Here is a 25,542-nt window from a genome sequence, read left to right as displayed (position 1 = left end):
GGGTTGTAATTTCCCCAGGTTTGTTCAGCCCAAAGTTGCACATTTAGCTCCAGGGTCTGCTTGGTGACTCTGTGCAGCTTCACCAGGCACTGCTCTGTCATTAATGACTCAGAGTTTGCCTCTGGCAGCATCTCACAGCTGCCTGATCAGCCCTGTGCTGTGTCCTCCTGTCCTGATGATACAATTGTCTGGAAATGAGGATTCCTGTGCTTGGAAATTGTGCAACCCACCCTCAGAAGCTGCTAAAACTGGTTTTGTGGTGGCTTGCTTCATTGTGGGACAGCTTTAAGTTAGGCCAGGTGTTACAGTAGCTAAAGCCAGAGGGAGGTTTCGTGCACTGAGTTCAAAGGTTGGGGTTGGTTGGACATTGACTCCAGTACAGAGATTTCCAGGGACTCAGCACTCCCAGAATGCTGGCTCTGTGTTTGACAGCTCAGTGTTGGCACAGCATGGTGGGACACACACACAGAGGAGAGGCAGGGGAGGCAGAACACCTCAGCTCCCTCAGGATTCTGGGTGCCTGCAGTTATGTCAAGTGCAAGGTTTGAGAAATAAAGGGCACAAGTGGCAAAAAGATGGTCAGGAGCTGAGGACACCTGCAGAGAGGTCATGGAGGTGTCCTGAAGGTCCCTGAGCCTGATCTGACTGCAGAGTTGGATGTAACTTGTGCCTGCTCCCACAGGGAGCTGGCATTCCAGCATTCCTGCACAATGCCCTCTGTATAAATCCCTTGGGGCCCTCATATGATCCCTTCTGAGCCTGCTCACTGTTGGTCATAACCCAGAAAAGCCAAGCAGGAGCAGGGAATGGGAGTGGGAGCAGTCCAAAGCCCATCACTTTGTGTCTGCTCCTGGCTCCCCTGCATCCAAAGCCCATCACTTTGTGTCTGCTCCTGGTTTCCTGCATCCAAAGCCCATCACATTGTCTCTGCTCCTGGTTTCCCTGCATCCAAAGGTTCATCACTTTGTCTCTGCTCCTGGTTTCCTGCATCCAAAGCCCATCACTTTGTGTCTGCTCCTGGTTTCCCTGCATCCAAAGGTTCATCACTTTGTGTCTGCTCCTGGTTTCCCTGCATCCAAAGGCCCATCATTTTGTCTCTGCTCCTGGTTTCCCTGCATCCAAAGCCCATCACATTCTGTCTGCTCCTGGTTTCCCTGCACCCTCATCCCTCAGGGATAACCTGTGCTGTGTTCTCTGCTCTCCCCAGGGCCAGGCCTGAAGGCTCCTGAAGCAAGAACAATCGAGTACCTGGAGGAGGTGGCCATTGGCTTTGCCAGGGGTCTGGCCAACAAGACTGTGTCTGCCAAGAGATCCAGAGGGCTCATGCAGAGTAAGTCAGCATGGAGAAATCCCAAGGGACAGCAGTGAGTGTAGTCCAGCTTGGCTTCTCCAGGATGTGTTCATGCTCCTACTTAATTCCATTTCAAAATGAAATTATTTCACATTGGAATCATCTCTTGAGTAATGTGGGGTGGTAGAGAGAACATTGCCCTGCAGATCTGGGCTTTGGCAGAGCTGGCTGTGGTGGCTCTTGAGGTTGCTGGAAGGGAGGCAGGCCCCAAGGAGTGGGAGGCAGCAGGTACTTCCAGGGATTGTCCATCTGCCAAGTTCTGGTGGCAAGTTCTGTACCAAGCTGGCAAACTCAGGTGGGAAGAGGTACAAGGGACTGCTCCATGCTGATCCTCCACAGCACTGCCCAGAAATGGGGACATCTGTGGGAATTCTGCTTCACAGGGCTCAGTGTGTCACCAGTTGTGTTAGGAGGACACTTCAGCCCTCAATGAGACTTGTCCATGGAATAATCCAGAAACCCTCTGAGCAGCCCCTGCTGCCTGGGTTTCAGGTGCATGTTTCTAGTGCAAATATTCACATTTGTATTCCTTTACCATCCTGGCTGTCCACAGCACTGTGCTGACCCCTGTTCTGTCCCTCCTTGCAGGGCTCACAGACTATGCCATGGCTCTTCCCTTTGTCAGGCAGCAAGTTTACAAGACAGTGGAGAGCAAAGTTCAAAAGCAAACCAAAGGGCTCTACCCTGCTCCTCTGAAGATCATCGAGGTAACTCCCCTGCCAGGTGGGAGGGGCTGCAGGGCACGTGGCTCTGTGGGAAATGTGGGACAGGCAGAGGGAAGGTGATCCTTGCTCTGAGTCAGGCCGACATCCTGATCCTCACAGATCAGTCCAGAGTGCTGGCTGTGGGGTAGAATTCAGGATCACTGCCCAAAATATGATCACCAGTTCATGGGTACTGGTACCAGTGAGGGGTAGAGCAGGAATCCCAACTGAGGGAAGGCTTAGCTGGAATATTTTGTCCATGAGACTTTCAGCTGCAGTTTTCCCAGGTTTTCTGTACAGTCTCTGAAGAGTTCAGGAGACCTGTTTAACACCATAAAAATAGAAATTGCTATGATTTTCACAGCACTAACTACATACTAGTATACATAGAGTATTAACATTAATACTTTAGCTTTTAAACTTTATAATTAATACTTTATTACATAAAGTATTAACTTTATTGTCCCCTCTGTTACGCAGACATCCTGTTACACTCACTCTGTGAATGAATCCTTATTGTAGAATGACTTTTCACTACTGAAGTTGTTGCCCAGACTCCTCTAAAACCTGTGAATGATTTGAGAGCAGTGACATTACAGGAGCACAGTTCCTAAAACCATAGGGAATGGCTAAAAATTAACCTGGTGGTTAACTCCTCACCTGTCCTGTGCTGGAAGGACAGGGTGACACAGAGCAACAGGGACAGGACTCAGGGAGTCTGAAATGTGCCTTGAAATTTGGGAATCCTGGAGACAACAGGGAATCCTGTTAAATTATGTGTTTGCAGCATGACTGAACTGTTCTGTGTCTTTTCTGCTTTTGGATTAGGTTGTAAAAACTGGTCTGGATCAGGGGAGAGATGCTGGATACCTCATTGAAGCCCAGGTAAGGAGAGGAGATCCTGGCAGAGATCAGGTCCTGGTGTGATGCCTTAAGGAGCTGGAACAGAGGCTAGACAGAGTTAAGAGGAATAAAGAGGATATTTATTGAAGTGCCTTCCAAGGCAGTACCCAGATGGCTCCAAGATGGGAGCAAAAGAGAGCTTGGTCACACTTTTATAAGTTTTTGTCCCTTTGCATATAGGAGTTAACTGCCCAATTAATAGCTTCAAATTATGAAGTTTCATCCTCCTTGCTTGCTTGCCTGCCTGCCCTCCTCTTTTCATGTTGTTTATGCTTTGGGCCTGAAGTTTGAAGAGATTTTCCTTGAGTCTCCAGCTGGAACAGGATTTTTTTGTCTTCACCACCCCGTGAAAAGATCCCAGTGACACTTAATACAAGGCTAACAGCTGCACACCAAAACAGAACAGAAGAACTTAGAACCCAAGGTATCAGGTGTGCTCAGGACCTGTGTTTACCCAGCAAAGGTTCATCACAGCCTGCTGCTTATCCCATCCCACCCCCTGCCATGGGCAGGACACCTTCCCCTACCCCAGGCTGCTCCAGGCCCCATCCAGCCTGGCCTTGGGCACTTCCAGGGATGGGGGAGCCTCAACACAAAGCTCTCACAGGCAGGGCCAGTGTGGGTGAGAGATGCTGCTCCTCCTGGAAGGGCAGAGCTGAGGTTCCACACTCCCTGTAGGAGCTGGCTGGAGATGTTTCATCTCTCACTCATCTCACCATGCTGGCACATGGGCCTCATGTCCTTAACACCATCCAGACCTGCTTGAGCTTTGCTGGGACACAGGGAGAACTGGAATAGAGTTTAATTGAGGGTGTAGGACAGACTGTGGTGGGCAGGTCCAGGGCTGGAGCAGGCAAGTGTCCTCCCCAGCAGGGAGGACCTGTTTTATCCTCCACACACACCACGGTGTTTGTTTTCCTCAGCCATTCTCTGCCGTGATAAGCAGCCTATCCCTAATTATTTTTTCCTCCCTGGTCCTTGTTTTGCCACAGTTGTGCTCAGATTTGTTATTTCTGGTGGCACAGAGGCAATTCTGGCTGTGCAGAGTCACAGGTGGGCTTAGCTGGGCACTGCCAGCTCTGCAAGATTGAATCCCCAGCACCCCACGTGTCCATCTGATTATCTCTGTATTTGGGTCGTCCCCAAGGTCATTGCCCCTTAAATGCTGGTGAAATCCATCCACCTCCCACTTCCCTGATGTGCTTTGTAACTCTTTTTGGTCTGAGCTGTAGCTGCCACCTTAGCAGTGCCCTCCTGGCTGTGCCCCATCCCTGCTGGTTGTGCATTCCAGCCACGTTTGGGCTGGTGCTGAATAAAAGCCTTGGGATACTCTGTTCCTTACAGCAAAGAATGAATGGGGTTTTTTTGCCCAGAACAGCAGCAGGATGGTGATCTTCCCAGAACCCCTGAAGAATAATAAGTGTCAGTGCTGTGGCTTTTTTACTGCCTCACTTTCTCCCCCAGGACAGGAGATTTGCAGATTCTCTTCCAGGCTTTGTTTTGGGTATTTTTAACTGGCAGGGCAGTGGTGAAGGAAGGTGCAGCCTGCTCCAAACCTCATTCCCTTCTTTTTCTTAGCAGACTTGGCTCAGACAACTTTTGTTTTGTGTGTGCTTATGCTTTGTGTTCCTCAGAACGTTCCTGCTGAGTGCTGGGAGGTTGTTCAGGCCTTAGATTTTGTTGCCTGTGATCCTCTAGAAATAGGATCAGGCTGCTGTTGTCAGAACTGACCTGTTTGTAAGGATTTTTGTCAAAGCCTGAGGACAGGGTGCTTCCACCTGGATCTGTGGGAACAGTGGCCCCAATTAATGTAGGATGTATGTGGGGGTGGAAGAGTCTCATGTCAGGGGAGCCCAGTCCTGTCACTGAGGAACTGGAATCATCAAATCCCAGAATTATTTGGGTGGGAAGAGACCTTAAAGTCCATCCAGTGCCACCCCTGCCATGGCAGGGACACCTTTGATTGTTCCAGGTGGCTCCAAGTCCCAATGTCCAGCCTGGCCTTGGGCACTGCCAGGGACCCAAGGTGGGCACCCTGTGCCAGGGCCTGCCCACCCTGCCAGGGAACAATTCCTCATTCCCAATATCCCATCCAGCCCTGCCCTCTGGCAGTGGGAGCCATTCCCTGGCTCCTGTCCCTCCATCCTTGTCCCCAGTCCCTCTGCAGCTCTCCTGGAGCCCCTTCAGGCCCTGCCAGGGGCTCTGAGCTCTACCTGGAGCCTTCTCCCATCCAGGTGAGCACCCCCAGCTCTCCCAGCCTGGCTCTAACCCTTGTAGCATCTCCATGGCCTCCTGGGCTCTCTCCAGCAGCTCCACACCCTTGTGCTGATGGGGAGGAGGAGGTGGTGCAGGCTGGGCTGTGCTGAGCCCAGAAGTTGCCTCTCCTCAGAGGTGACCTGGGCCCTTGTCCCTTTTCTATCCAGGTTGCTCACCTGTGCAGTCACACAGTGCCTGTCTCCCCTTGCCATGTTTTTGTTTGCTGGCACTGAGAGAGCTATTAAATGCCAACACCTCTGCTTCCCTCTTGCTGTTTTTCCAGAGCTTTGGCCAACTTGCAGTGACCAAGGAATCCAAGGCACTGATGGGGCTCTACCACGGGCAGGTGCACTGCAAGAAGAACAAGTTTGGGCATCCTCAGAAAGAGGTCAAGTAAGTGCCAGTGTGGGATGCCTGAAGGAGCAGTTGGGGATGTCTGAAAGGCTCCTGGGACTGAGAGCTGCAGAGCTGTGATCAGAGCAGAGGTTCCCAGCCTCCAGAGCCTGACCCACTGCAGTTTGGAGGCCTCACTGCTGTGTGGCCTCACTCAGGTGGTGCCTGGGTGGATGACAGGAGCTGTGTGACTCTGCCAGCAGTGATGGGAGTTCTCCATGTCCATGTTGAAGGTGTCCCCTTGTTCCTTCCCTGCAGGACTCTGGCTGTGCTGGGAGCAGGGCTCATGGGTGCTGGCATCGCCCAGGTTTCTGTGGATAAGGGCATCAAGACCATTCTGAAGGACACGGCACAGAAGGGTCTGGACAGAGGCCAGCAGCAGGTCTACAAGGGGTATGTGTGTTTAGGGGGTTTGCTCTGGTGCCACTGGGCTGGGTTTAGTCATAGTTCTCCTGTGCTGTCAGGAACAACAGCTCCTGACACTGCTGCTCTGCTGGAGGAGCCACTGGATGTCACAGAAAAGCTTTATTTTAATGTTGTCCCCTGCAGTGTGCTGGGATATTGCTGTGGGATGGACTCACCCTTAGCTCCTTAGGTAGGTAGAGTCCTAAGATTCAGCAGTGACTTCTAGAGCTAAGGAAAAAGTGATCCTGGCTGCCTAAAGGCAGGGAAGGCATCCCAGGGTTTTCTTGCTGGGTTTCTTTCCCTGTTCTCCTGGCTCTGCAGTAACAGTACTCAGCTGCGTGTAGTCAGGAATGTCAGTGACCAACCTTCAGCTGAGCTGTAGGAGCAGGACTCTCCTGTTCCCACGTGGAAGGAGGGGTCACAGCACAGAGTGACAGTCCTGCAGGGTCAGAGATGGAGTTCTGGGGGGAGACAGGAGGGATTCCCATGGTGCACCTCCAGCAGCCTGGCTGGTCCACTCAGGAGCTGTGACAGAGCTGTCCCTCCCTAGGCTGAATGGCAAGGTGAAGAAGAAGAGCCTGACATCATTTGAGAGGGACTCCATCCTCAGCAACCTGATGGGCCAGCTGGACTACAAGGGCTTTGAGAAGGCAGACATGGTCATTGAGGCCGTGTTTGAGGACATCAGTGTCAAACACAAAGTGCTGAAGGAGGTGGAGGCTGTGAGTATCAGTCCTGAGCAGCCCCTGGATGGGGGCCCTGGCTGGTGGAGGGTCCTGGGCTGTGCTGCTGGGTTTGTCCCCTCTCCTTGGTGCTACACTTGGGTCTGGGTACTAATCAGCTACACCAGGACATGGATGAGCATCCAGAGCAGCCTTTCTGTTCACTGAGGACACTCCCTGCTCCATTAAAGAATTGGTAGCTGAATGGGACATTAAAAAGTGCTCCAAAAAAAGCTTCCATTTGACTGAGCAGACTGATGTGACAGTGATGTCCTTGGGTATCTCCACACCTTGCGGTCCTTCACCTGCTGTCCCTCTGTTCTATCCAAGGGCACACTGAGGGAAAGGGCTGTTCCCTGCAGTGTCTCCTGTGGCTGCAGAGGCCTGCCAGAAACATGGGAGCTCTGGGCCTGATATTGCAGACCTGGGGAGAGTTCAGGGCAAATCAGAGCTGGCTGACTTGAGCTACTGCTTTCAAATTAGTTTCTAATGAGCAAACTCAGTTCGCCTCATTAGCCAGGGCTCCCTGATCTCCCAGGGCTCTGCATGGTCCTGTGTGCTGACACAGTCCCATGTCCCCTCCAGGTGATCCCTGCTCACTGTGTGTGTGTCCCTTGTCCCCTCCAGGTGATCCCTACTCACTGTGTGGTGTCCCCTGTCCCCTGTAGGTGATCCCTGCTCACTGTGTGTGTCCCTTGTAGGTGATCCCTGCTCACTGTGTGTGTCCTTTATCCCCTCCAGGTGATCCCTACTCACTGTGTGTGTCCCCTGTCCCCTGTAGGTGATCCCTGCTCACTGTGTGTGTCCCCTGTCCCCTGTAGGTGATCCCTGCTCACTGTGTGTGTCCCTTGTCCCCTCCAGGTGATCCCTACTCACTGTGTGTGTCCCTTGTCCCCTCCAGGTGATCCCTGCTCACTGTGTGTCCCTTGTCCCCTCCAGGTGATCCCTGCTCACTGTGTGTGTCCCTTGTCCCCTCCAGGTGATCCCCACTCACTGTGTGTGTCCCCTCCAGGTGATCCCTGCTCACTGTGTGTGTCCCTTGTCCCCTCCAGGTGATCCCTACTCACTGTGTGTGTCCCTTGTCCCCTCCAGGTGATCCCTACTCACTGTGTGTGTCCCTTGTCCCCTCCAGGTGATCCCTGCTCACTGTGTGGTGTCCCCTGTCCCCTGTAGGTGATCCCTGCTCACTGTGTGTGTCCCTTGTCCCCTCCAGGTGATCCCTGCTCACTGTGTGTGTCCCTTGTCCCCTCCTAGGTGATCCCTGCTCACTGTGTGTGTCCCTTGTCCCCTCCAGGTGATCCCTGCTCACTGTGTGGTGTCCCCTGTCCCCTGTAGGTGATCCCTGCTCACTGTGTGTGTCCCTTGTCCCCTCCAGGTGATCCCTACTCACTGTATCTTCGCCAGTAACACCTCTGCCCTCCCCATCAGCCAGATTGCTGCTGCCAGCAAGAGGCCTGAGAAGGTGAGTCCCCAAGGCCACGTGCCCTGCACAGAGCTGTCCTTGGTGAAGTGGCTTTGCTTTAGAGACCTTCTGCCCTCTCCTCAGGACAAGGCACAGCTCATCCTCTGCTTCCAGGGCCAGCTTTGAGCAAAGAGCTTGGGGGCAGGTGAGGAGGAGAAGGTGCATTCACCCCCAGGGTGATGTTGGTGGGGCAGGTCAGCACACATCAGAAGGTGTTGGGGGCAGAGAAGCTGTGGAAGGTTGGAGCCAAGTGGGGCTTGGGCTCTGCTCCCAGGGAAAAGAAACAGGATGAGAAGAAATGGCCTCAAGCTGTTCCAGGGCAGGTTCAGCTTGGATATCAGGAGGAATTTCTTCCTGGAAGGAGTAGTCAGGCATTGGAAGGGGCTGCTCAGGGAGGTTTGGAGTCCCCATCCCTGCAGGTGTCCAGGGAATTCCTGAATGTGGCACTGAGTGCTCTGGGCTGGTGACAAGGTGGGGATTGGGCACAGCTGGGACTCAGTGATCTTGCAGGGCTTTTGCAGCCTCAGTCCATCTGAGCAGGAGCACTGATCCTACTGCCCTGCCAGGGGTACCTGTGGTGCCTGTGAGGGTGAGGTGACCTCCTGTCACCCTGCTGAGCCTCTTCCTCATTTGCTGTGGAACCTCTGTTGGATCCAATTGCCAACTGAGCCTCATTTGTTCATCCTTGCAAATTACATCCTCTTGCTGTTTAAATTGCCTGTACAATGGCTCTTAGGGGGAAACTCATAGGAAGTCAGTTAACTAATTAGCACATTTTCTTTAATTAGTTTTGCAGCCTGCAACTCAGCAAGGTGCCTCTGACTTACCCAGGGCTTGGTGCCAAGTGTGGCTGCCAGGAGGCATGAAGGTGACAGGCTGATGGCATGGTCACATTGACACAGTGAGGCACACTGAGATAATCTGCACTTAAACACTGTTCCCGGGGGAAGGCTGCACTTCCCTCTCTAATGAGTTCCTGGATAGAAGCCTTTTCATCCTTAAATTCATTTCCTCACCACAGACATTCACAGGCAGCTTGCAAGGACTCCCTGAGCCCAGCAGACTGGGTGGGGCTGCACTGCCACTCAGGTGTCCTTCCAGGTCACACCATGCCCCTCATTTCCCTGGGGATGAGCTCAGGGAATCCCAGGCAGATTTGGCTGAAGTGGTCCTGTAAAAGTTGTACCTTTATCCTGAAAGGCAGGAGCTCCTGGGCATGTGCTGTGTGTCCTTGGTTTTCTCCTTGGTTTTCTCTCCTTGGAAAACCAAGGAGAGAGGGAATTGGAGAGCACTCCTGTCATAGATGCAGAGTGTGCTCAGGGCCTTCCCTCTGCACTCAGCTCACCCAGCTGATTCCTCTGGGAGCCAGAATCCCTCTGAACCCAGCTCCTCTCTCCGCCAGGTGATTGGGATGCACTACTTCTCCCCTGTTGACAAGATGCAGCTGCTGGAAATCATCACCACAGAGAAAACCTCCCAGGACACAGCTGCTTGTGCTGTTGATGTTGGCCTCAAACAGGGCAAAGTGGTCATCGTGGTGAAGGTGAGGGGACACTGCTGGGGCTGGGTAATAAATAAAAGGGTTTGTGCACTGAGGGGAGGGTGAAACATGTCTGTGGACACGTTGGCTGCTCCTCTGAGAAATGAAAAGGCAAGTCAGAAAGGGGCAAGTGCCCAGGTGATCCTCACATGTCCTTCAGGGCAGGCATGGAAGGCCACCAGGCACACGTGCAGGGCCAGCACGAGGAGCTGGCACTCCTGTCCCACACAGCTTCCAGGGCATGGCAGACAGTGACAGGACTGTCACCACCTCAGCTCCCTGGCAGGCTGCAAGGACAGAGGGTCAGTGAGCAGCAACTCCTCTGCCTGGCTTAAATCTTGGGGGAGAGAGGCGGGAATACATGGAAAAGTGGATTTAGGTTGGATATTAGGGAGAAATTCTTCCCTGTGAGGCTGGGGAGGCCCTGGCACAGGTTGCCCAGAGGAGCTGTGGCTGCCCCATTCCTGGAATTGTCCAAGGCCAGGTTGGTCAGGGCTTGGAGCAACCTGGGACACAGGAAGGTGTCCCTGTATTTTTCTTGATTCCTGAGGTTGCCAGAATGCTGAGCATGTCTTTCCTGTAGTGCTGGGAAAACTGGCTTGTCAGAAAGTGCTCTGGGCATCTCCAAACACCAGTGGGGCCCCAGAGCTGCTTCCCTGAGCCTCATCCCCACCTGAGCTGCCTCCCTGCAGGGCAGTTTGCAGCTCATCTGCTGCTTCCTGACTTTGTGGGGAGCAGCAGAGGTGGAACAACTGGCTTATGCTGGTTTCCCTTGCGCTGAGCACCCTTTGCCTCACCAGCCTGTTGGGCTTGGTGAAGCAGCAGCTTGCTCTGCACCTGCAGGCACTAATTCAAATAAAAACACTGGGATGGGAACTTGCAGGGAGTAAGTTGATGGAAGCCTGCAAACACTGCTGAGCTTTACAGGGAAAAAAACCCCAAATCTATTCTGGCAGTCAGTACCATAGTGTAGGAGATGGGGTTTGGGGGGTCTGAAGTGCAGCCTGGGCTGTGAACCACCAGTTCTGGTGCTGCCAAGAACTCACCTGCCTCCCTGCACTGCTTTTCCCAGGATGGGCCCGGATTCTACACCACCAGGTGCCTGGGGCCAATGCTGTCCGAGGTGGTCCGAGTTCTCCAGGTGAGCATTCCCCAGATAATCATGGAAATTGCTTCTGCTCTGGCCAGGGCAGGGGTCGGCTCTGCCTGGCTGTGGACAGGAGAGGATGTGTGTCACCAACCCTGGGTTTTGTGGCTGTCCCCAGCCTGCTCTTGGCTCCTGTTTGCAGTCAGTTAATGGAGCTGGGCTCTCTGCCCTGCCTCACCCCGAGATCTCACGGTTTCCCCTCCTCTCCTGCAGGAGGGCATTGACCCAAAGAGAGTGGATGCCATCTCCACGGCCTTCGGCTTCCCGGTGGGAGCGGCCACGCTGATTGACGAGGTGGGCGTGGACGTGGCCACCCACGTGGCCGAGGACCTGGGCAAGGCCTTTGGGCAGCGCTTCGGAGGGGGCAGCATCGACCTCTTCAAGCTCATGGTGCAGAAAGGCTTCTTAGGTGAGCTGCTAAGTGTTCTCAGCTAAAGGGTGTCCCCTCTGCTCCGGGGAAGGCACCAGCAGTGGGAGAGCAGCCCTGGGAATGGGGCAGGAATCCCTCCCACAGAGGCAGTGCTGCTGTTGGTCCTGTGCACCCAGAGAAAAGGCCTGGCACAGTGGCAGCTTCTTGCCAAGCTCCCTTCCCTGTGCCCCTGCTGAGGCAGCAGATCTGTGCTCTGTGACCGTGTTCACAGGGGTTTTTGGTTGAGGGAAGAAATGAGGATCTGACTCCATGTTTCAGAAGGCTGATTTATTATTTTATGATATATATTACATTAAAACTATACTGAAAGAATAAAAGAAAGGATTTCCTCAGACGGCTAGCTAAGAATAGAATAAGAAGGAATGAATAACAAAGGCTCTGTCTCAGACTCTCTGTCCAAGCCACCTGGACTGTGATTGGCCATTAATTACAAACATCCAACATGGGATCCAACATCCAATCACAGATGCAGCTGTTGCATCCCACAGCAGCAGATAATCAGTGTTTACATTTTGTTCCTGAGGCCTCTCAGCTTCTCAGGAGGAAAAAGCCTAAGGAAAGGATTTTTCATAAAAGATGTCTGTGACAGTGCTCCGAGTGCAGAGTGCTGGGAGGGTCTGTCCAGGAGCAGGAGCAGCAGGCACAAAACAAGATCCAAGGTGTCAGGGGGAAACAGGACACGTGCAGGAGCTGATTGTGTGCTGTGATCCCTGCAGGTCGCAAGGCAGGGAAAGGCTTCTACGTGTACCAGGAGGGAGTGAAGAACAGGAGTCTGAATTCTGGCATGGATGAGATCTTGGAAAAGTTCAGGGTGCCAGCAAATCCTGATGTGTGAGTACCTGTGTGTGAGGGAAGGCTGGGGCTGGCTCCTGCTCTGCCCAGCTCCTTGTGCTCTGAGCAGCAGCACGAGGGGCACCAGGTGGCATTGAGGGGCATGGAGCCAGGCTGGGAGAGCTGGGGGTGCTCACCTGGATGGGAGAAGGATCCAGGGAGAGCTCAGAGCCCCTGGCAGGGCCTGAAGGGGCTCCAGGAGGGCTGGAGAGGGACTGGGGACAAGGATGGAGGGACAGGACACAGGGAATGATCCCAGTGCCAGAGGGCAGGGCTGGATGGGATCTTGGGAATTAGAAGGTGGGCAGGCCCTGGCACAGGGTGCCCAGAGCAGCTGGGGCTGCCCCTGGATCCCCTGGGGCTTGAAGCAACCTGGGATAATGGAAGGTGTTCCTGCCATGGCAGGGGGGCACTGGATGGGCTTTAAGGTCCCTTCCAGCCCAAACCATTCTGTGATTCCATGACATGGCTGAACACAGAGGCTGAACAAGCCCTTGCTTTTATTCCAAATCCACCTGGCCACAATCCTGAGTGCCATGCTCCAGGAAACCCTGCACTAGAGGAGCCCCAGTGGTCCCTTCCAATCTCAGCCATTCCCTGGTTCTTAGTGCCTGCTTCAGGACACTCCCAGGGCTTAGCCCTGATCCTCACATGGACTGGGACACTCCAGGGAGGCCATTCCCACCCCTGGCCTGGCTCTGTGTCCCCCCTGTGTGCTGGCCCTGCCCAGCTCTCACAGCCTCTGTCCCACAGCTGCTCCGACGAGGACATCCAGATGCGCCTGGTGACACGGTTTGTCAACGAGGCCGCCATGTGCCTGCAGGAGGGCATCCTCAGCAACCCCGTGGAGGGGGACATCGGGGCTGTGTTCGGCCTGGGCTTCCCCCCCTGCCTGGGAGGTGAGTGCTCTGGCTGGGCTTTGGGCTCCAGAGCTCCCCGTGGGCTGCAGCCGTGTGGCAAGGCCAGGTTTGAGCTGCAGCCTGAGGAAATGGCCTCAGTCTGCATCACAGAGGGTGTTGGTTGGATACTGGGAGTAATTCCAGGCTGTCCAGCCCTGGCACAGCTGTAAACTCTCCATTTAAAAAGGGATTTAAAAGCCCTGTGCATGTGGCACTTGGGGATATGGGGCAGTGGTAGTCTTGGCACTGCTGAGGAATGTTTGGACTCAATATTCTCAAAGGGCTTTTCCACTCTAAATAATTCCATGACTCTGATGCTGTCTCTTGACACTGCTGCTGGAGTTCACCAAGGGCTCTTGGACCTGAGGTGGTGCTTCTGCCACGTGCCTGGTGCTTTCCCTCCTTGAGCCATGTTCAGACTGAGGGAGCAGCCCCAAGGGACTTCCTACAAAAGCCTGAGGGACAGGACCTGGGGAATGGCTTCCCATGGTTGGACAGGATATTGGGAAGGAGTTCCTCCCTGTGAGGGTGGGCAGGCCCTGGCACAGGGTGCCCAGAGCAGCTGTGGCTGCCCCTGGATCCCTGGCAGTGCCCAAGGCCAGGCTGGACACTGGGGATGGAGCACCCTGGGACAGTGGGAGGGGGTGAGACTTGGCAGGGTGGGAATGGATGGGATTTGAGATCCCTTCCCACCAAAACCATCCATGATTCTGTGATGATCCATGTCCCAGCTTGTCCCCAGCCCTCCCCAGCTCAGGTGAGCAGGGAGCAGAGTCCCTGATCAGAGACTGGGGGGTCTCTTGTGGAGAAGGATGAATGGGACAAAGCCATTGCTTCTGGGTGTGGGACCCTTCCAGGCACCTTGGTGCTTCTACTTCCCTGTCCCAGCAGTGTGTCCCTGTCCCCTCTGTGTCCCTGTCCCTGCTGTGTCCCTGTCCCTGCTGTGTCCCTGTCACAGCCATGTCCCTGTCCCAGTTGTGTCCTTGTCCCAGCAGTGTGTCCCTGTCACAGCCGTGTGTCCCCGTCCCTGCTGTATCCATGTTCCTGCCATGTCCCCATCACAGCCATGTCCCTGTCATGTCCCCATCACAGCCATGTCCCTGTCCCTGCCATGTCCCCATCACTGCTGTGTCCCCTTCCCCATCCCAGATGTGTCCCTGTCCCCACCATGTCCCTGTTCCAGCCATGTGTCCCCATCGCAGCCATGTCCCTGTCACAGCTCTGTCCCCGTCACAGCTTTGTCCCTGTCTCTGCTCTGTCCTCGTACCCGCCATGTTCCTGTCCCTGCCATGTCCCTGTCACAGCCATGTCCCTGTCCCAGACGTGTCCCTGTCCTAGCCATGTCCCTGTCACAGCCGTGTCCCCATCGCAGCCATGTGTCCCTGTCACATCCGTGTCCCTGTCCCTGCTCTGTCCCTGTCCCAGTCATGTCCCTGTCCCCTCCATGTCCCTGTCCCAGCCATGTCCCCATCCCAGCCCTGTGTCCCTGTCACAGCCATGTCCCTGTCACAGCCGTGTCCCTGTCCCAGATGTGTCTCTGTCCCCTCCATGTCCCTGTCCCCGCCGTGTCTTGTCCCCAACGTGTCCCTGTCACAGCCACGTCCCTGTCCCCACCACGTCCCCATCATAGCCGTGTCCTCATCCCAGATGTGTCCCTGGCCCAGCCATGTCCCTGTCACAGCTCTGTCCCCGCCATGTCCCTGTCACATCCGTGTCCCTGTCCCCGCAGGTCCCTTCAGGTTTGCCGACTCCTACGGCGCCCGGCAGCTCGTGGACAAACTGCGCAAGTACGAGGCCGTGTACGGCAGCCAGTTCACACCGTGCCAGCTCCTGCTGGACCACGCCAACAGCCCCAGCAGGAAGTTCCACCAGTGAGGTGGCCTGGTGACACCCCGACAGCTCCTCCAGCCGGGCCCCAGCTCCCCTCAACACCCCATTCTCCATAGGTTAATCTCCAAAGCTCCTGGGGCAGGAAGGGAAGAAAGGAAGGAAGGAAAAAAAGAAGAAAGGAAGGAGGGGGGCAGGAGGTTGCCTCAGGGCTTGTAGTCATTTCAAGTGCCTTACCAGCCACTGTGTGTTGGGTACGTCCGTCCCGTGCCAGCCTGGGCCTGGGGCCTCCGTGCTGGGGGAGGGAATTCCTGCTGCCTTTGCCTCCAGAGCCGTGGCCTCCAGAGCTTCCAGCCTGGCCAGTAGCATCCAGCTTGTGGCTGGAGCCGAGGCCTTGCCTTTCCATCAACAGCCACCAAAATAAAGCCCCATCTCCTGGGTTTGGACTCCTGCTTCTCCTTCCATCTCCCTGAGGGAACAGCTTGAGTGGGGATTGACTGGTTCAGGCCCTGGCATCCTGTCCATGGAGGGGCACAATGGCAGCAGTGCGGGACAAAGCAGTGTCACCTCTGCCATCACTCAGGGGCTGTGAGGAGCCTCCAGCTCTCTCTGCCACGGGGTGATCCTGGCAGGTGATCCTGGCAGATGGACCTGCCTGTAATTGCAGATGGAGCAGCCAAAGGCCAGAGGGCCCCCCCGTGGGGAGAGATCAAGTTAAACTAAAAGGCTTTAAATCTCTGGGCACCTGTCACTGGCCTGGCCCCCCCTCCCTGGCTTCCTTTCCAGCTTCCTGCCATTTTCCTGCTCCCTGGCAGGCCTTGGGCCATGGCTGAACCCTGCTGCTCTTCGTGTCACCTCTCCCTGTCTTTCAAAGCTCCCAGACCAGAACTGGGCCAAGACATCATCTCATCTGCCTCTGCTGAGTGCTGGGGGAGGCACGGAGCTGGTAATCCCTCCCCAATGGATGGGAAGGGTCTGCAAGGAGGGGAGAGACCCCTCAGGGCATCCATCCTCCCCCCTTCCCCTCCTCCCCAAGCAAGAGCCTTCTCTGGGGGCTCATTACTCTCCCGTACGTTTATTATGCTAATCCACAAGGATTAAGTTAAACCAGTCGACGCAAAATCCAGTGTTTTCCAGCCCTTTGGGGCCAAAATTACTGTCCAGTGTTAAAAGGGGGACTGGGGAGGGCTGGGCAGTGGGAGAGAGGAGAACCTGCAGCATCAGAGAGGGACGGGAGCGGGGCCACCCAGAGCCGTGCTCCAGGTGATTTGGGGACCTGCCCGTGCAGGGGGTCCCCGGCGTGGCACTAGATCTTGGGGCGCCAGCCCTTGATGAACTGCATGATCTTCTTCACCTGGAGCTTGGTGAGGCGGAAGTCGTCGGCCAGGATCTCCTCGCTGAGCTGCACGAAGATGCTGCCGTCGATCCTCTCGCGGGCGAAGAAGCTCACGACGTCCTCGGAGAGGCCGATGAAGCGCAGGCACTTGGACACCTCCTCCAGCGACAGCGCCGACAGGTCGGCGGGGGGCAGCCAGGCCGGGCCGTCCCCGCTGGGCCGGGGGGCGGCCGGCGGCGCTGCCCCATCGCCCCTCGCCGCCGGCGGCACCTCGATGACCCCCTGGGCCAGGTACAGGCGGGTGACGCCCTCGGCCCCGCGCAGGACGGCGGGGGACAGCGGGGCCGCCCCCCGGAGGGCGATGCCGTCCCCGTCCAAGCCCTTGGGGGGCCGAGGAGGGGCCGCCGGTTCCTCGGCGGGGGCGAAGGGCTCCGGCGAGGAGGAGGAGGAGGGAGCGGCCGGGGCCGAAGGCGCCGCTTTGGACCACTCGGGACTCTCCGGCCACTCTGCCGGGCCGGCGAAGGGGTTGAGCGCCCCGAAGGGGGCGAAGCGCTTTTGGGGGTGCGGGGGCTTGAGACGGGGGCAGCTGCGGAAGGGCTTCAGGGGGGGCTCGGTCCCCAGCAGCGGCGTGGAGCAGCCGCTGCCCGCCCCGGCGCCCGGCTCGGGGAACGGCCAGGGCTCGGACCAGGAGCTGGGCGCGGGCTGGGCCGGGGGCAGCGGCCGCCCGGGGGGCTCGGCAGCCTTGCAGTCGGCCCAGGTGCAGGGGTAGCAGTACAGCGAGTACGCGTCCGGAGAGGGCGAGGCGCTGCCGCTGCGCGGGGCCGACCTGCGGGGCCGAGGGCAGTGTCACCATCACCCCGGTGTCCCCATCACCCCGGTGTCACCATCACCCCGGTGTCCCCATCACACCGGTGTCCCCATCCCTGGGATTCGGGTACCCCAACCCACCCTCCCCGGTGTCCCCGGAGCCACTCACCCGTCGTGGAGCCCCGAGGAGTAGTAGGAGAGGCTGGGGCTGGGCGAGGGCACGGGTGCCAGCTTCGGGCAGCGCAGGGGGGCCGAGGGGCTGCAGGGGGCCGGGGGACGGCTGCCCCGGGGCGGCACCGGGGGCGCGTTCAGCAGCCGGCACTCCTCCTTCACCTGGAACGGGGCAGCGCCGTCAGGGCCCGGGGGGAGCCGAGGATCCCGGCGGCTGCAGGGGGGGATGGGGGTCGGGGACAGCCGGTCCTGCCCGGCCACAAAGCTCTGGGTGCAGCTGGGGAGGCTTGGGGCCCTCCTAGCCGGTGGTGCGAGGAGATCACAATATTGGGGTACCCTGTGGTGAAGGGGAGCCTGAAATTTTGTATAGGGAAGGCCAGAGGGTCGGGTACCACACGGTTCCGGGCTGCCCAAGAGCTTGAGGTACCCGATGGTGCCGAGAGCCCTGGGGATCATTCCGGGGGTCATGAGGAATGAGGATCGGGGATGGGCAGCCCTGGGACAGCGAGGTCTGCAGGTTTGGGTGACCAAGCAGAGTTGGGGAGGGACCCCAGGGAGGGGACAGGGAGGGGGTCGGGCTGCCCTGCCACGGCGCTGGCTTTGCCATGGATTGGCTGACGGGACCCCGGCGATGCCATTCCCCATCCCTGGGCACAGGAGCGGGCTCTTACCGCCTCCGATTTGGGTGGCACCGGGGGCGGCGTGTCCCCGCGGGGCTCGTCCCCGGGCCGGCGCGGGGAGCCCAGCGGGGTGACGGCTCCGAAGGACACGAGATCGGGCCGGCCGCCGCTGCTGCCCAGCTCGCAGCAGCCCTCCGGGCTGGCATTGCTCCACAGCTCCTCGTAGGGAATCTCCAGCGGCTCCTGAGTCCTGAACTCGGGCTCGGCCCAGTCGGGCGTCATGTACTCCCGCTCGGGCTCGGGGAAGTCGGGCAGCGGCGGGCGCGGGGTGCCCGGGCCGAGGCCCCGCGGTGCCTGGCAGCGGCCGGGGGGCTCGCGGGGACCCCCGGAGCCGCAGGCGCAGAGCGAGAGGCGCTGCAGGGGCTGGCTGAGCTCCTCGCGGCCGCAGGCGGGCAGGCAGAGCCGCAGGCGCCGCGGGCTCGCACACTCCTCCAGCAAGTCCGGCTTGGCCTCCCGCACGGCCCGCGAGTACTCGTCGGGGTTGAAGCGGTCGTGGCAATACGCGGCGCTGTCCCGCAGCAGCTTCTCCAGCTGCGGGTCCCCGGCCAGCAGCCCCTCGGGCAGCTGGAAGCGCGGCATGTCGGTCAGCAGCAGGAAATGGAAAGGCACCAGCTCCTCCCGGCGCAGGATGCAGCACAGCACCACCGTCTTGGAGATGATGCTGACCAGCTTGTAGCAGTGGCCCTCTCGGATGGCGTGCAGGTCGTAGGGGTTGCGGGCGGGCCGGCTGGGCACGGCCACGTTGACGGGCAGCCGCACCTTCTCGATGATGCTGCGGATGGTGTGCTCGCCCTCCTGCAGGCGCAGCTCCAGCGGGCTGCGGGTGCTGAAGCGGCCCTTGCACTGGAAGGGCAGGCTCAGGCTCTCGTTGGTGCGGTGGTTCATGCAGATCAGGCACGGCATCTTGCCCTTCACCTGCCGCGCCCCCGCGGCCGGCGCCGCCTTGCCCAGCTTGCGCAGGAGGGTGTTGAAACGCGACTTCTCCTTCACCGTCTTGGCGCACAGGATCTCCGCTTGCCCCATCAGCGTCAGCTCGTCCCCCGCGTTCAGCGTGAAGTTGTAAACCTCGCTGTCCTCGCTGAACTCCCCCGACACCACCTGCCCGCGACAGCCCCGAGGTGGCACCCGCTGCCCTGCCCTGGGCCCCCGACACCCCAACAGTACCCTTGATGTCTCACCAGCATCCCCTGATGTCCCATTAGCATCCCCGAGATCCCATCAGCATCCCTGACATCCCATCAGCATCCCTGACATCCCATCAGCATCCCTGACATCCCATCACCATCCCTGACATCCCACCACCATACTCTGACATCATCCCACCATTATTCCTTATCCCACCACCATCCCCCAATGTTCCACCACCATCCCAGACATCCCACCATCATCTCCAATGTCCTGCCACCATCCCTGATGTCCCACCACCATCCCTGAAGTTCCACCATCACCCTGACATCTTCCTACCATTACTCCTGTTCTCCACCACCATCTCGAAGTCCCACCACCATCCCTGAAACTCCACCACCATCCCCTGACATCATCCCACCATTATTCCTGATGTTCCACCACTATCTCCTGATGTCCCACCACCATCCCTGACATCCCACCACCATCCCCTGATGTCCCATCAGCATCCCTGACATGCCACCACCATTATTCCCAATGCTCCACCACCATCTCGAAGTCCCACCACCATCCCTGACATCCCATCACCATCCCCTGATGTCCCAGCACCATTCCTGACATCCCACCACCATCCCAACATCATCCCACCATTATTCTTGGTGCTCCACCACCCCTCCTCGCTGTCCCACCAGTGTCCCCCGCTGGCCCAGCCCTGTCCCCTGCTGTCCCCAGGACCTTCACGCTGAAGGTGATGGCCTCCATGACGAAGATGCGGTCTGGGAAGATGCTGGCCACCTCCTCCACGCTGTTGAAGTACTGCACGGGCTCGCGGAGGTCCCGGTCCTGGTCCAGCAGCTTGAACTTCCCTGAGGGGATCCCCGAGGTGAGAGGGGGCCCGAATTCTCACCGGGACCTGCTGTCACCCCCCTGGGGCCCTTCATGGGGGACAGCCACCCCTGAGGCATCCTGGGGTCCCCAACTCCTCACAGGGACCTCCTGTCACCCCCCTGGGGCCCTTCACGGGGGACAGCCACCCCTGAGGCAGCCCGGGGTCCCCACCACATCTTTGGGGACATTCCCGTGGGCTTTGCCAGTGTCCCACTGCTGCAGGGGGACCCCAGAGCATCCCTGGGGGGTTTCTGGGTGGGACAAGGCACGGGGTACATGGGATGCACCCCCAGAGCTGCAGGGACCCCCAAAAGCGTTCCTGGGAGTGCCCAGAGCAGCCCAAATTGCCAGGGGTGCCCATTGCCCCCCAAAATCCCATCCCAGCCCCGCCAGGGAGAGACACCGGGAAGGGAACCGGGCAGTGGAACAGGGAAGGGCAGGAACGGGAACGGGGAAAGGGCAGGGATGGGAATGGGGAAGGGCAAGAACGGGAACGGGAAAGGAGGAACCGGAGCAGGGAAAGGCAGGAATGGGAACGGGGAGAGGTCAGGAATGGGAGCGGGGAAAGGCAAGAACTGGGGAAAGGGCAGGAACGGGGAAAGGCAGGGACAGGAACGGGAATGGGCAGGAACGGGAACGGGAAAAGGCAGAAACGGGAATGGGAATTGGCAGGGACGGGAAAAGGCAGGGACGGGAACGGGGAAAGGCGGGAATGGGAATGGAGAGAGGCAGGAACGGGAATGGGGAAAGGGAGGAACGGGAGCGAGGAAAGGTCGGGAACAGGGAAAGGTCAGGAATGGAAGCGGGGAAAGGCAGGAACGGGAGCGGGGAAACGTCAGGAACGGGGAAAGGTCAGGAACGGAAGCGGGGAGAGGCAGGAACGGGAGCGCGGAAGGTCAGGAACGGGAGCGGGGAGAGGCAGGAACGGGAGCGGGGCAGGGCAGGAACGGGAGCAGGGAGAGGCAGGAACGGGAGCGGGGCAGGTCAGGAACGGGAGCGGGGAAGGTCAGGAACGGGAGCGGGGAGAGGCAGGAACGGGAGCGGGGCAGGTCAGGAACGGGAGCGGGGAGAGGCAGGAACGGGAGCGGGGAGAGGCAGGAACGGGAGCGGGGAAGGTCAGGAACGGGAGCGGGGCAGGTCAGGGACGGGAGCGGGGAGAGGCAGGAACGGGAGCGGGGAGAGGCAGGAACGGGAGTGGGGAAAGGCAGGAACGGGAGCGGGGAAAGGCAGGAACGGGAGCAGGGAGAGGCAGGAACGGGAGCAGGGAGAGGCAGGAATGGGAGCGGGGCAGGGCAGGAACGGGAGCGGGGAAAGGCAGGAATGGGAGCGGGGCAGGGCAGGAACGGGAGCGGGGAAGGTCAGGAACGGGAGCGGGGAGAGGCAGGAACGGGAGCGGGGAGAGGCAGGAACGGGAGCGGGGAGAGGCAGGAACGGGAGCGGGGCAGGTCAGGAACGGGAGCGGGGAAAGGCAGGAACGGGAGCAGGGAGAGGCAGGAACGGGAGCGGGGAGAGGCAGGAACGGGAGCGGGGCAGCTGCAGCCCCAGCGCCGCCGCCTCCGCCGGCTCCGGCTGCCGGGCACGGACCTGACGGGAATTTTAATTCCCCGCCCGCCCGGCGGCGGAGCTGGGACACCAGAGCTCCTCGCCCGGCTCGGGGGCACCCGAGGCTGGAGCCGGCTCAGCCCCACATGCCGGGGCAGCGGGGGCACGGCCGACCCCCGATCGCTGTTAACACACTGCCCAGCCCCCTGCAGCCCCCGCGGGACGCGTGATTAACCCCTCCCCCGCTCCATTTCCCATTATTTATTTATTAGCAGGACTCATTACCGCCGTGGAGCACTTAGAGGGGTCATTAAGGCTCTGGCGGCTGCCGGCAGAGGCAGCTCAGCACCTTCGTCTGCACTGCCGGCCCCAACCCGGCCCCGTCCTCATCCTCAGCCCAGCCCAGCTCCTCCCCATCCCACGCTCATCCTTCTCCCTGTCCCCATCCCTTCCACATCCCATCCCAGCTCATCCCTGTCCCTTTTCCCCATCCCATCCTCGTCTCTCTCCCATTCCCAGCTCTATCCCATCCCACCCCATCCTCATCCCTGTCCTTGTCTACATCTCATCGCTGTCCTTGTCTGCATCCCATCCCATGGATCCCATCCCATCCCATGGATCCCATCCCATCCCATGGATCCCATCCCATCCCATCCCATGGATCCCATCCCATCCCATCCCATGGATCCCATCCCATGGATCCCATCCCATCCCATCCCATCCCATCCCATCCCATCCCATCCCATCCCATCCCATGGATCCCATCCCATCCCATGGATCCCATCCCATGAATCCCATCCCATCCCATGGATCCCATCCCATCCCATCCCATCCCATCCCATCCCATCCCATCCCATCCCATGAATCCCATCCCATCCCATGGATCCCATCCCATGAATCCCATCCCATCCCATGGATCCCATCCCATCCCATCCCATCCCATGGATCCCGTCCCATGAATCCCATCCCATCCCATGAGTCCCATCCCATGAATCCCATCCCATCCCATCCCATCCCATGGATCCCATCCCTTCCCATCCCATGGATCCCATCCCATGAATCCCATCCCATCCCACCCCATCCCATCCCATCCCATCCCATCCCATCCCATCCCATCCCATCCCATCCCATCCCATCCCATCCCATCCCATTGATCCCAATCCCCATCCCAATCCCTGCCAGCCCCTCTGCAGCTCTGCCAGGGGTGGGGGCAGCCCCCAAACCAGAGCATCTCCTGCCCCAAACTGGACCTTACTGGAGCAGCCCCAGCAGGAGGAGGGAGGGGGGTCAGGTCCCGGCTCTGCTGGCCCAGGGCCACCATTCCCGCTGTCACCATTGTCCCCAGCCGCCCCCACACCTGGGTACTGGAGGGGGATGTCGATTTTGGGCCCGATGACGTAGTGTCCCTCCTCCAGGCTGTGCGCGGTCACCGTGGTCCACTGCCGGCACGAGTGGACCAGCAGCACGTCCTGGGCCGTCACCCCCTCCACGCGCTCACCTGCGGGGGGACAGGGCTGTCACCGCCGCCACCCCCCCCGCCCCGCCCCCCGCGCCGCCGGACGGACGGACGGACGGACGGACGGAGCGAGGGATGAGCAGGTGCCGCTGCCAAGAGGCGCCAGTTGCCCAGGAAACAATTTCTTTGTCCCCCCTGAAAAGCTGCAGCCGCCGCAAACAAGAAGTTTATTGAGCCGGGGCCGGCGCGGGCCCCCCCCCCCGGGAGCCCTCCAGAACCGCGGCACCCCGACCGACAGCCCCCAGGGCCCCCGACAGCCCCCAGGGACCCCGACACCCTCCAGACACCCCGACAGCCCCCAGGGCCCCCGACAGCCCCCAGGGACCCCGACACCCCCCAGGGCCCCCGACACCCCCCAGGCGCCCCCGACACCCCCGTTATCCCCGACAGCCCCCAGGGACCCCGACAGCCCCCAGGGCCCCCGACACCCCCCAGGCGCCCCCGACACCCCCGTTATCCCCGACAGCCCCCAGGGCCCCCAACACCCCCCGGCATCCCCTGCAGCCCGCCGGGATGGGCCCTGATCTGGGGGGGACACGGCCAGGCTGGGGGTACCCTGCACCCCCTGCTCCCCACAGCCCCACATTTCCTGCTTCCCTCACCCTCAAATCCCCTGCTCCCCAACCCCCCAATAGCCCCTGCTCCCCACATCCCCTGCTCCCCACATCCCCCAAGCCCCAATAGCCCCTGTTCCCCACATCCCCTGCTCCCCACATCCCCAAAGCCCCACATCCCCAAAGCCCCACGCCCCTGCTCCCCACATCCCCACAGCCCCATAGCCCTGCTCCCCACATCCCTGCTCCCCACAGCCCCATAGCCCCTGCTCCCCACATCCCCAAAGCCCTGTTCCCCACAGCTCCACATCCCCACATCCCCTGCTCCCCACATCCCCATAGCCCCTCCTCCCCACTGCCCCACATCCCTGCTCCCTGCTCCCCACACCCCCAAATCCCCTGCTCCCCACAGCCCCCCATTTCCTGCTCCCCACCCTCTCATAGCCTCACATCCCCTGCTCCCCGAAGCCCCTGCTCCCCACACCCTCACAGCCCCACAACCCCACACCCCCAAATCCCCTGCTCCCCACAACCCCACAGCCCCACAGCCCTGCTCCCTGCTCCCCACATCCCCACACCCCCAAATCCCCTGCTCCCCACACCCTCACAGCCCCACAGGCCCTGCTCCCCACAGCCCTTGCACCTCAAACCCCCACGTCCCCTGCTCCCCATACCCCCACGGCCCCTTCTCCCCCCTCAGCCTGGGCTTGGGGGGGTCCCAGCCAAGCCCCCCCAGCCAGGCCGGGTCCCAGGCAGGGCGGGGAGGGGACACGGTGGCTCCCAGTCCCCGCCAGCACCCCCAGAGAGTCACCCGGCAATGGCGACAGTGGGGGAAATCCGGGGTCGTGGCTGGGGGGCCTGGGCCCCACAAATTCCCCCCTCACATCCCTGAGGGCAGGGACCCCCCTGAGGGGCAGCCCCGCTCCCCCCACCCTGAAGGACCCGACCCGAGCAGCGCCAGAGCCGGGACAGCAGCTCGGGCTCACCTGGCCCAGCCTTCCTCCCTCCCTCCTCCTCCTCCTCAGCACTCCAGCCTCCTTCCTTCTCTTGGTCCCTCCGGTCTTTCTCCTCCTCATCCCTTCAGCCTCTCCCAGCCTACTCTTCACCCCTCCAGCCTTCCTCTCTCCCTCCACCTCCTCCTCACTTCTCCAGTCACCATTCCTCCTCCTCACCTCTTCGTCTTTCCTACTTTCCTCTTCATCCCTCCACTCTCCATCCCTTCCTCCGAGCCTTCCTCCCTTCCTCCTCTTCACTCTCAAGCCTTCCTCACTTCCCCATCCCTCTACCCTCCACCGCTCCCTGCTCTTCATCGCTCCACTCTCCCTCCCTCCTCTTCATCTCCCCAGACTTCCTCCCTCCCTCTTCCCGGTCCCTTCGTCCTTCGTCTCTCCCTTTCCCTCATCACTCCAACCTCCCTCCCTCCTCGTCCTCACTCTCCGGCCTTCCTCCCTCCCTCCCCATCCCTCCGCCTTCCACCCCTCCCTCCTCCTCATCACTCCATCCTTTCTCCCTCCTCCTCCTCCTCCTCACTCCAGCCTCACTCTCCGTCCCTCCATCCTCCCTCCCTCCCTCCCCTGGTCCCTCCAGCCTTCCTCCCACCCTCCTCCTCCTCCTCCTCCCCATCACTCCAACCTCCCTCCTCCTTCTCGTCCCTCCAGACTTCATCCCCGGCCGGGCTCACCCTGCCCGAGGCAGACGAGGGTGGGCAGGCGGCACTGGCTGACGATGGCGTCGAGGGGCAGCGCCGCGGGGCTCCAGCGGAGCCGGGCCAGCCCCGCCGCCAGCTTCTCCATCGCATCGCGGCTCAGGCCGGCCCCGGGCCGGGCTCCATCGCCGCCGCCGCCGGGCCGGGGCCGGGGCGGGGGGCGGGGGGCGGCGGGAGCGGGGCAGGAGGAGCCGCCCCCCGCCCGCCCCCGGCCCCTCCTGCCCGCCCGCCCCGGCAGGCGGAACCCCCCCGGCGGGGGCGGGGGAGGCGGCGGCGGGCGGGGACCCCCGTGCGGGGCATCCCCCCGGGAACGGGCACCCCCCCGGGAACGGGCATCTCCCCGTGCGG

General features: G+C 59.8%; 2 protein-coding genes across 3 annotated transcripts in view; one reads left to right on the top strand and one right to left on the bottom strand.

Annotated features, from left to right (window-relative positions):
* HADHA (hydroxyacyl-CoA dehydrogenase trifunctional multienzyme complex subunit alpha) overlaps nucleotides 1-15,309 on the top strand; it is a 29,075-nt gene extending 13,766 nt beyond the window's left edge. The window contains exons 8-20 of the mRNA XM_058021667.1: nucleotides 1,208-1,330; nucleotides 1,940-2,058; nucleotides 2,884-2,940; nucleotides 5,498-5,607; nucleotides 5,866-6,000; nucleotides 6,563-6,734; nucleotides 8,110-8,196; nucleotides 9,599-9,739; nucleotides 10,809-10,877; nucleotides 11,097-11,292; nucleotides 12,030-12,144; nucleotides 12,898-13,043; nucleotides 14,773-15,309. Coding sequence (XP_057877650.1) covers nucleotides 1,208-1,330; nucleotides 1,940-2,058; nucleotides 2,884-2,940; nucleotides 5,498-5,607; nucleotides 5,866-6,000; nucleotides 6,563-6,734; nucleotides 8,110-8,196; nucleotides 9,599-9,739; nucleotides 10,809-10,877; nucleotides 11,097-11,292; nucleotides 12,030-12,144; nucleotides 12,898-13,043; nucleotides 14,773-14,918 — 1,616 coding nt within the window. The 3' untranslated portion in view covers nucleotides 14,919-15,309. The remainder of the gene's footprint in view (nucleotides 1-1,207; nucleotides 1,331-1,939; nucleotides 2,059-2,883; nucleotides 2,941-5,497; nucleotides 5,608-5,865; nucleotides 6,001-6,562; nucleotides 6,735-8,109; nucleotides 8,197-9,598; nucleotides 9,740-10,808; nucleotides 10,878-11,096; nucleotides 11,293-12,029; nucleotides 12,145-12,897; nucleotides 13,044-14,772) is intronic.
* A 783-nt stretch (nucleotides 15,310-16,092) lies between these two features.
* On the bottom strand, nucleotides 16,093-25,320 carry GAREM2 (GRB2 associated regulator of MAPK1 subtype 2). 2 transcript variants are annotated; one of them, XM_058021665.1, is made up of 6 exons: nucleotides 25,122-25,320; nucleotides 22,777-22,917; nucleotides 19,725-19,855; nucleotides 17,856-18,962; nucleotides 17,183-17,346; nucleotides 16,093-17,032 (listed from the first exon to the last, which is right to left on the bottom strand). In XM_058021665.1, exons 1-6 carry the CDS (start codon nucleotides 25,285-25,287, stop codon nucleotides 16,177-16,179), a joined length of 2,565 nt encoding a protein of 854 aa, XP_057877648.1. In that variant the 5' UTR covers nucleotides 25,288-25,320; the 3' UTR covers nucleotides 16,093-16,176. The 2 variants fall into 2 exon arrangements, with proteins under 2 accessions (XP_057877648.1, XP_057877649.1); XM_058021666.1 differs by having other exon boundaries at nucleotides 25,171-25,320.
* Between the last annotated feature and the right edge of the window lie 222 nt (nucleotides 25,321-25,542).

The sequence above is a fragment of the Melospiza georgiana genome, chromosome 3 (assembly GCF_028018845.1).
Source record: "Melospiza georgiana isolate bMelGeo1 chromosome 3, bMelGeo1.pri, whole genome shotgun sequence".
Classification (NCBI taxonomy): Eukaryota; Metazoa; Chordata; class Aves; order Passeriformes; family Passerellidae; genus Melospiza; species Melospiza georgiana.
Note: the sequence above shows the minus strand (reverse complement) of the source record. Positions and strands in the feature narration are given on the sequence as shown.

Bases quoted from the DNA above. Each gene is read 5' to 3' on its own strand.
- GAREM2 (XM_058021665.1), bottom strand. From the start codon at position 25,287: ATGCGATGGAGAAGCTGGCGGCGGGGCTGGCCCGGCTCCGCTGGAGCC. The intron at 22,918-25,121 runs GTTGGAGTGATG...GTCCCCCCGCAG, and splicing joins GGACGAGAAGGAGGAGGGAG to GTGAGCGCGTGGAGGGGGTG. The intron at 18,963-19,724 runs GTCCTGGGGACA...TGTCGCGGGCAG, and splicing joins CCATCACCTTCAGCGTGAAG to GTGGTGTCGGGGGAGTTCAG.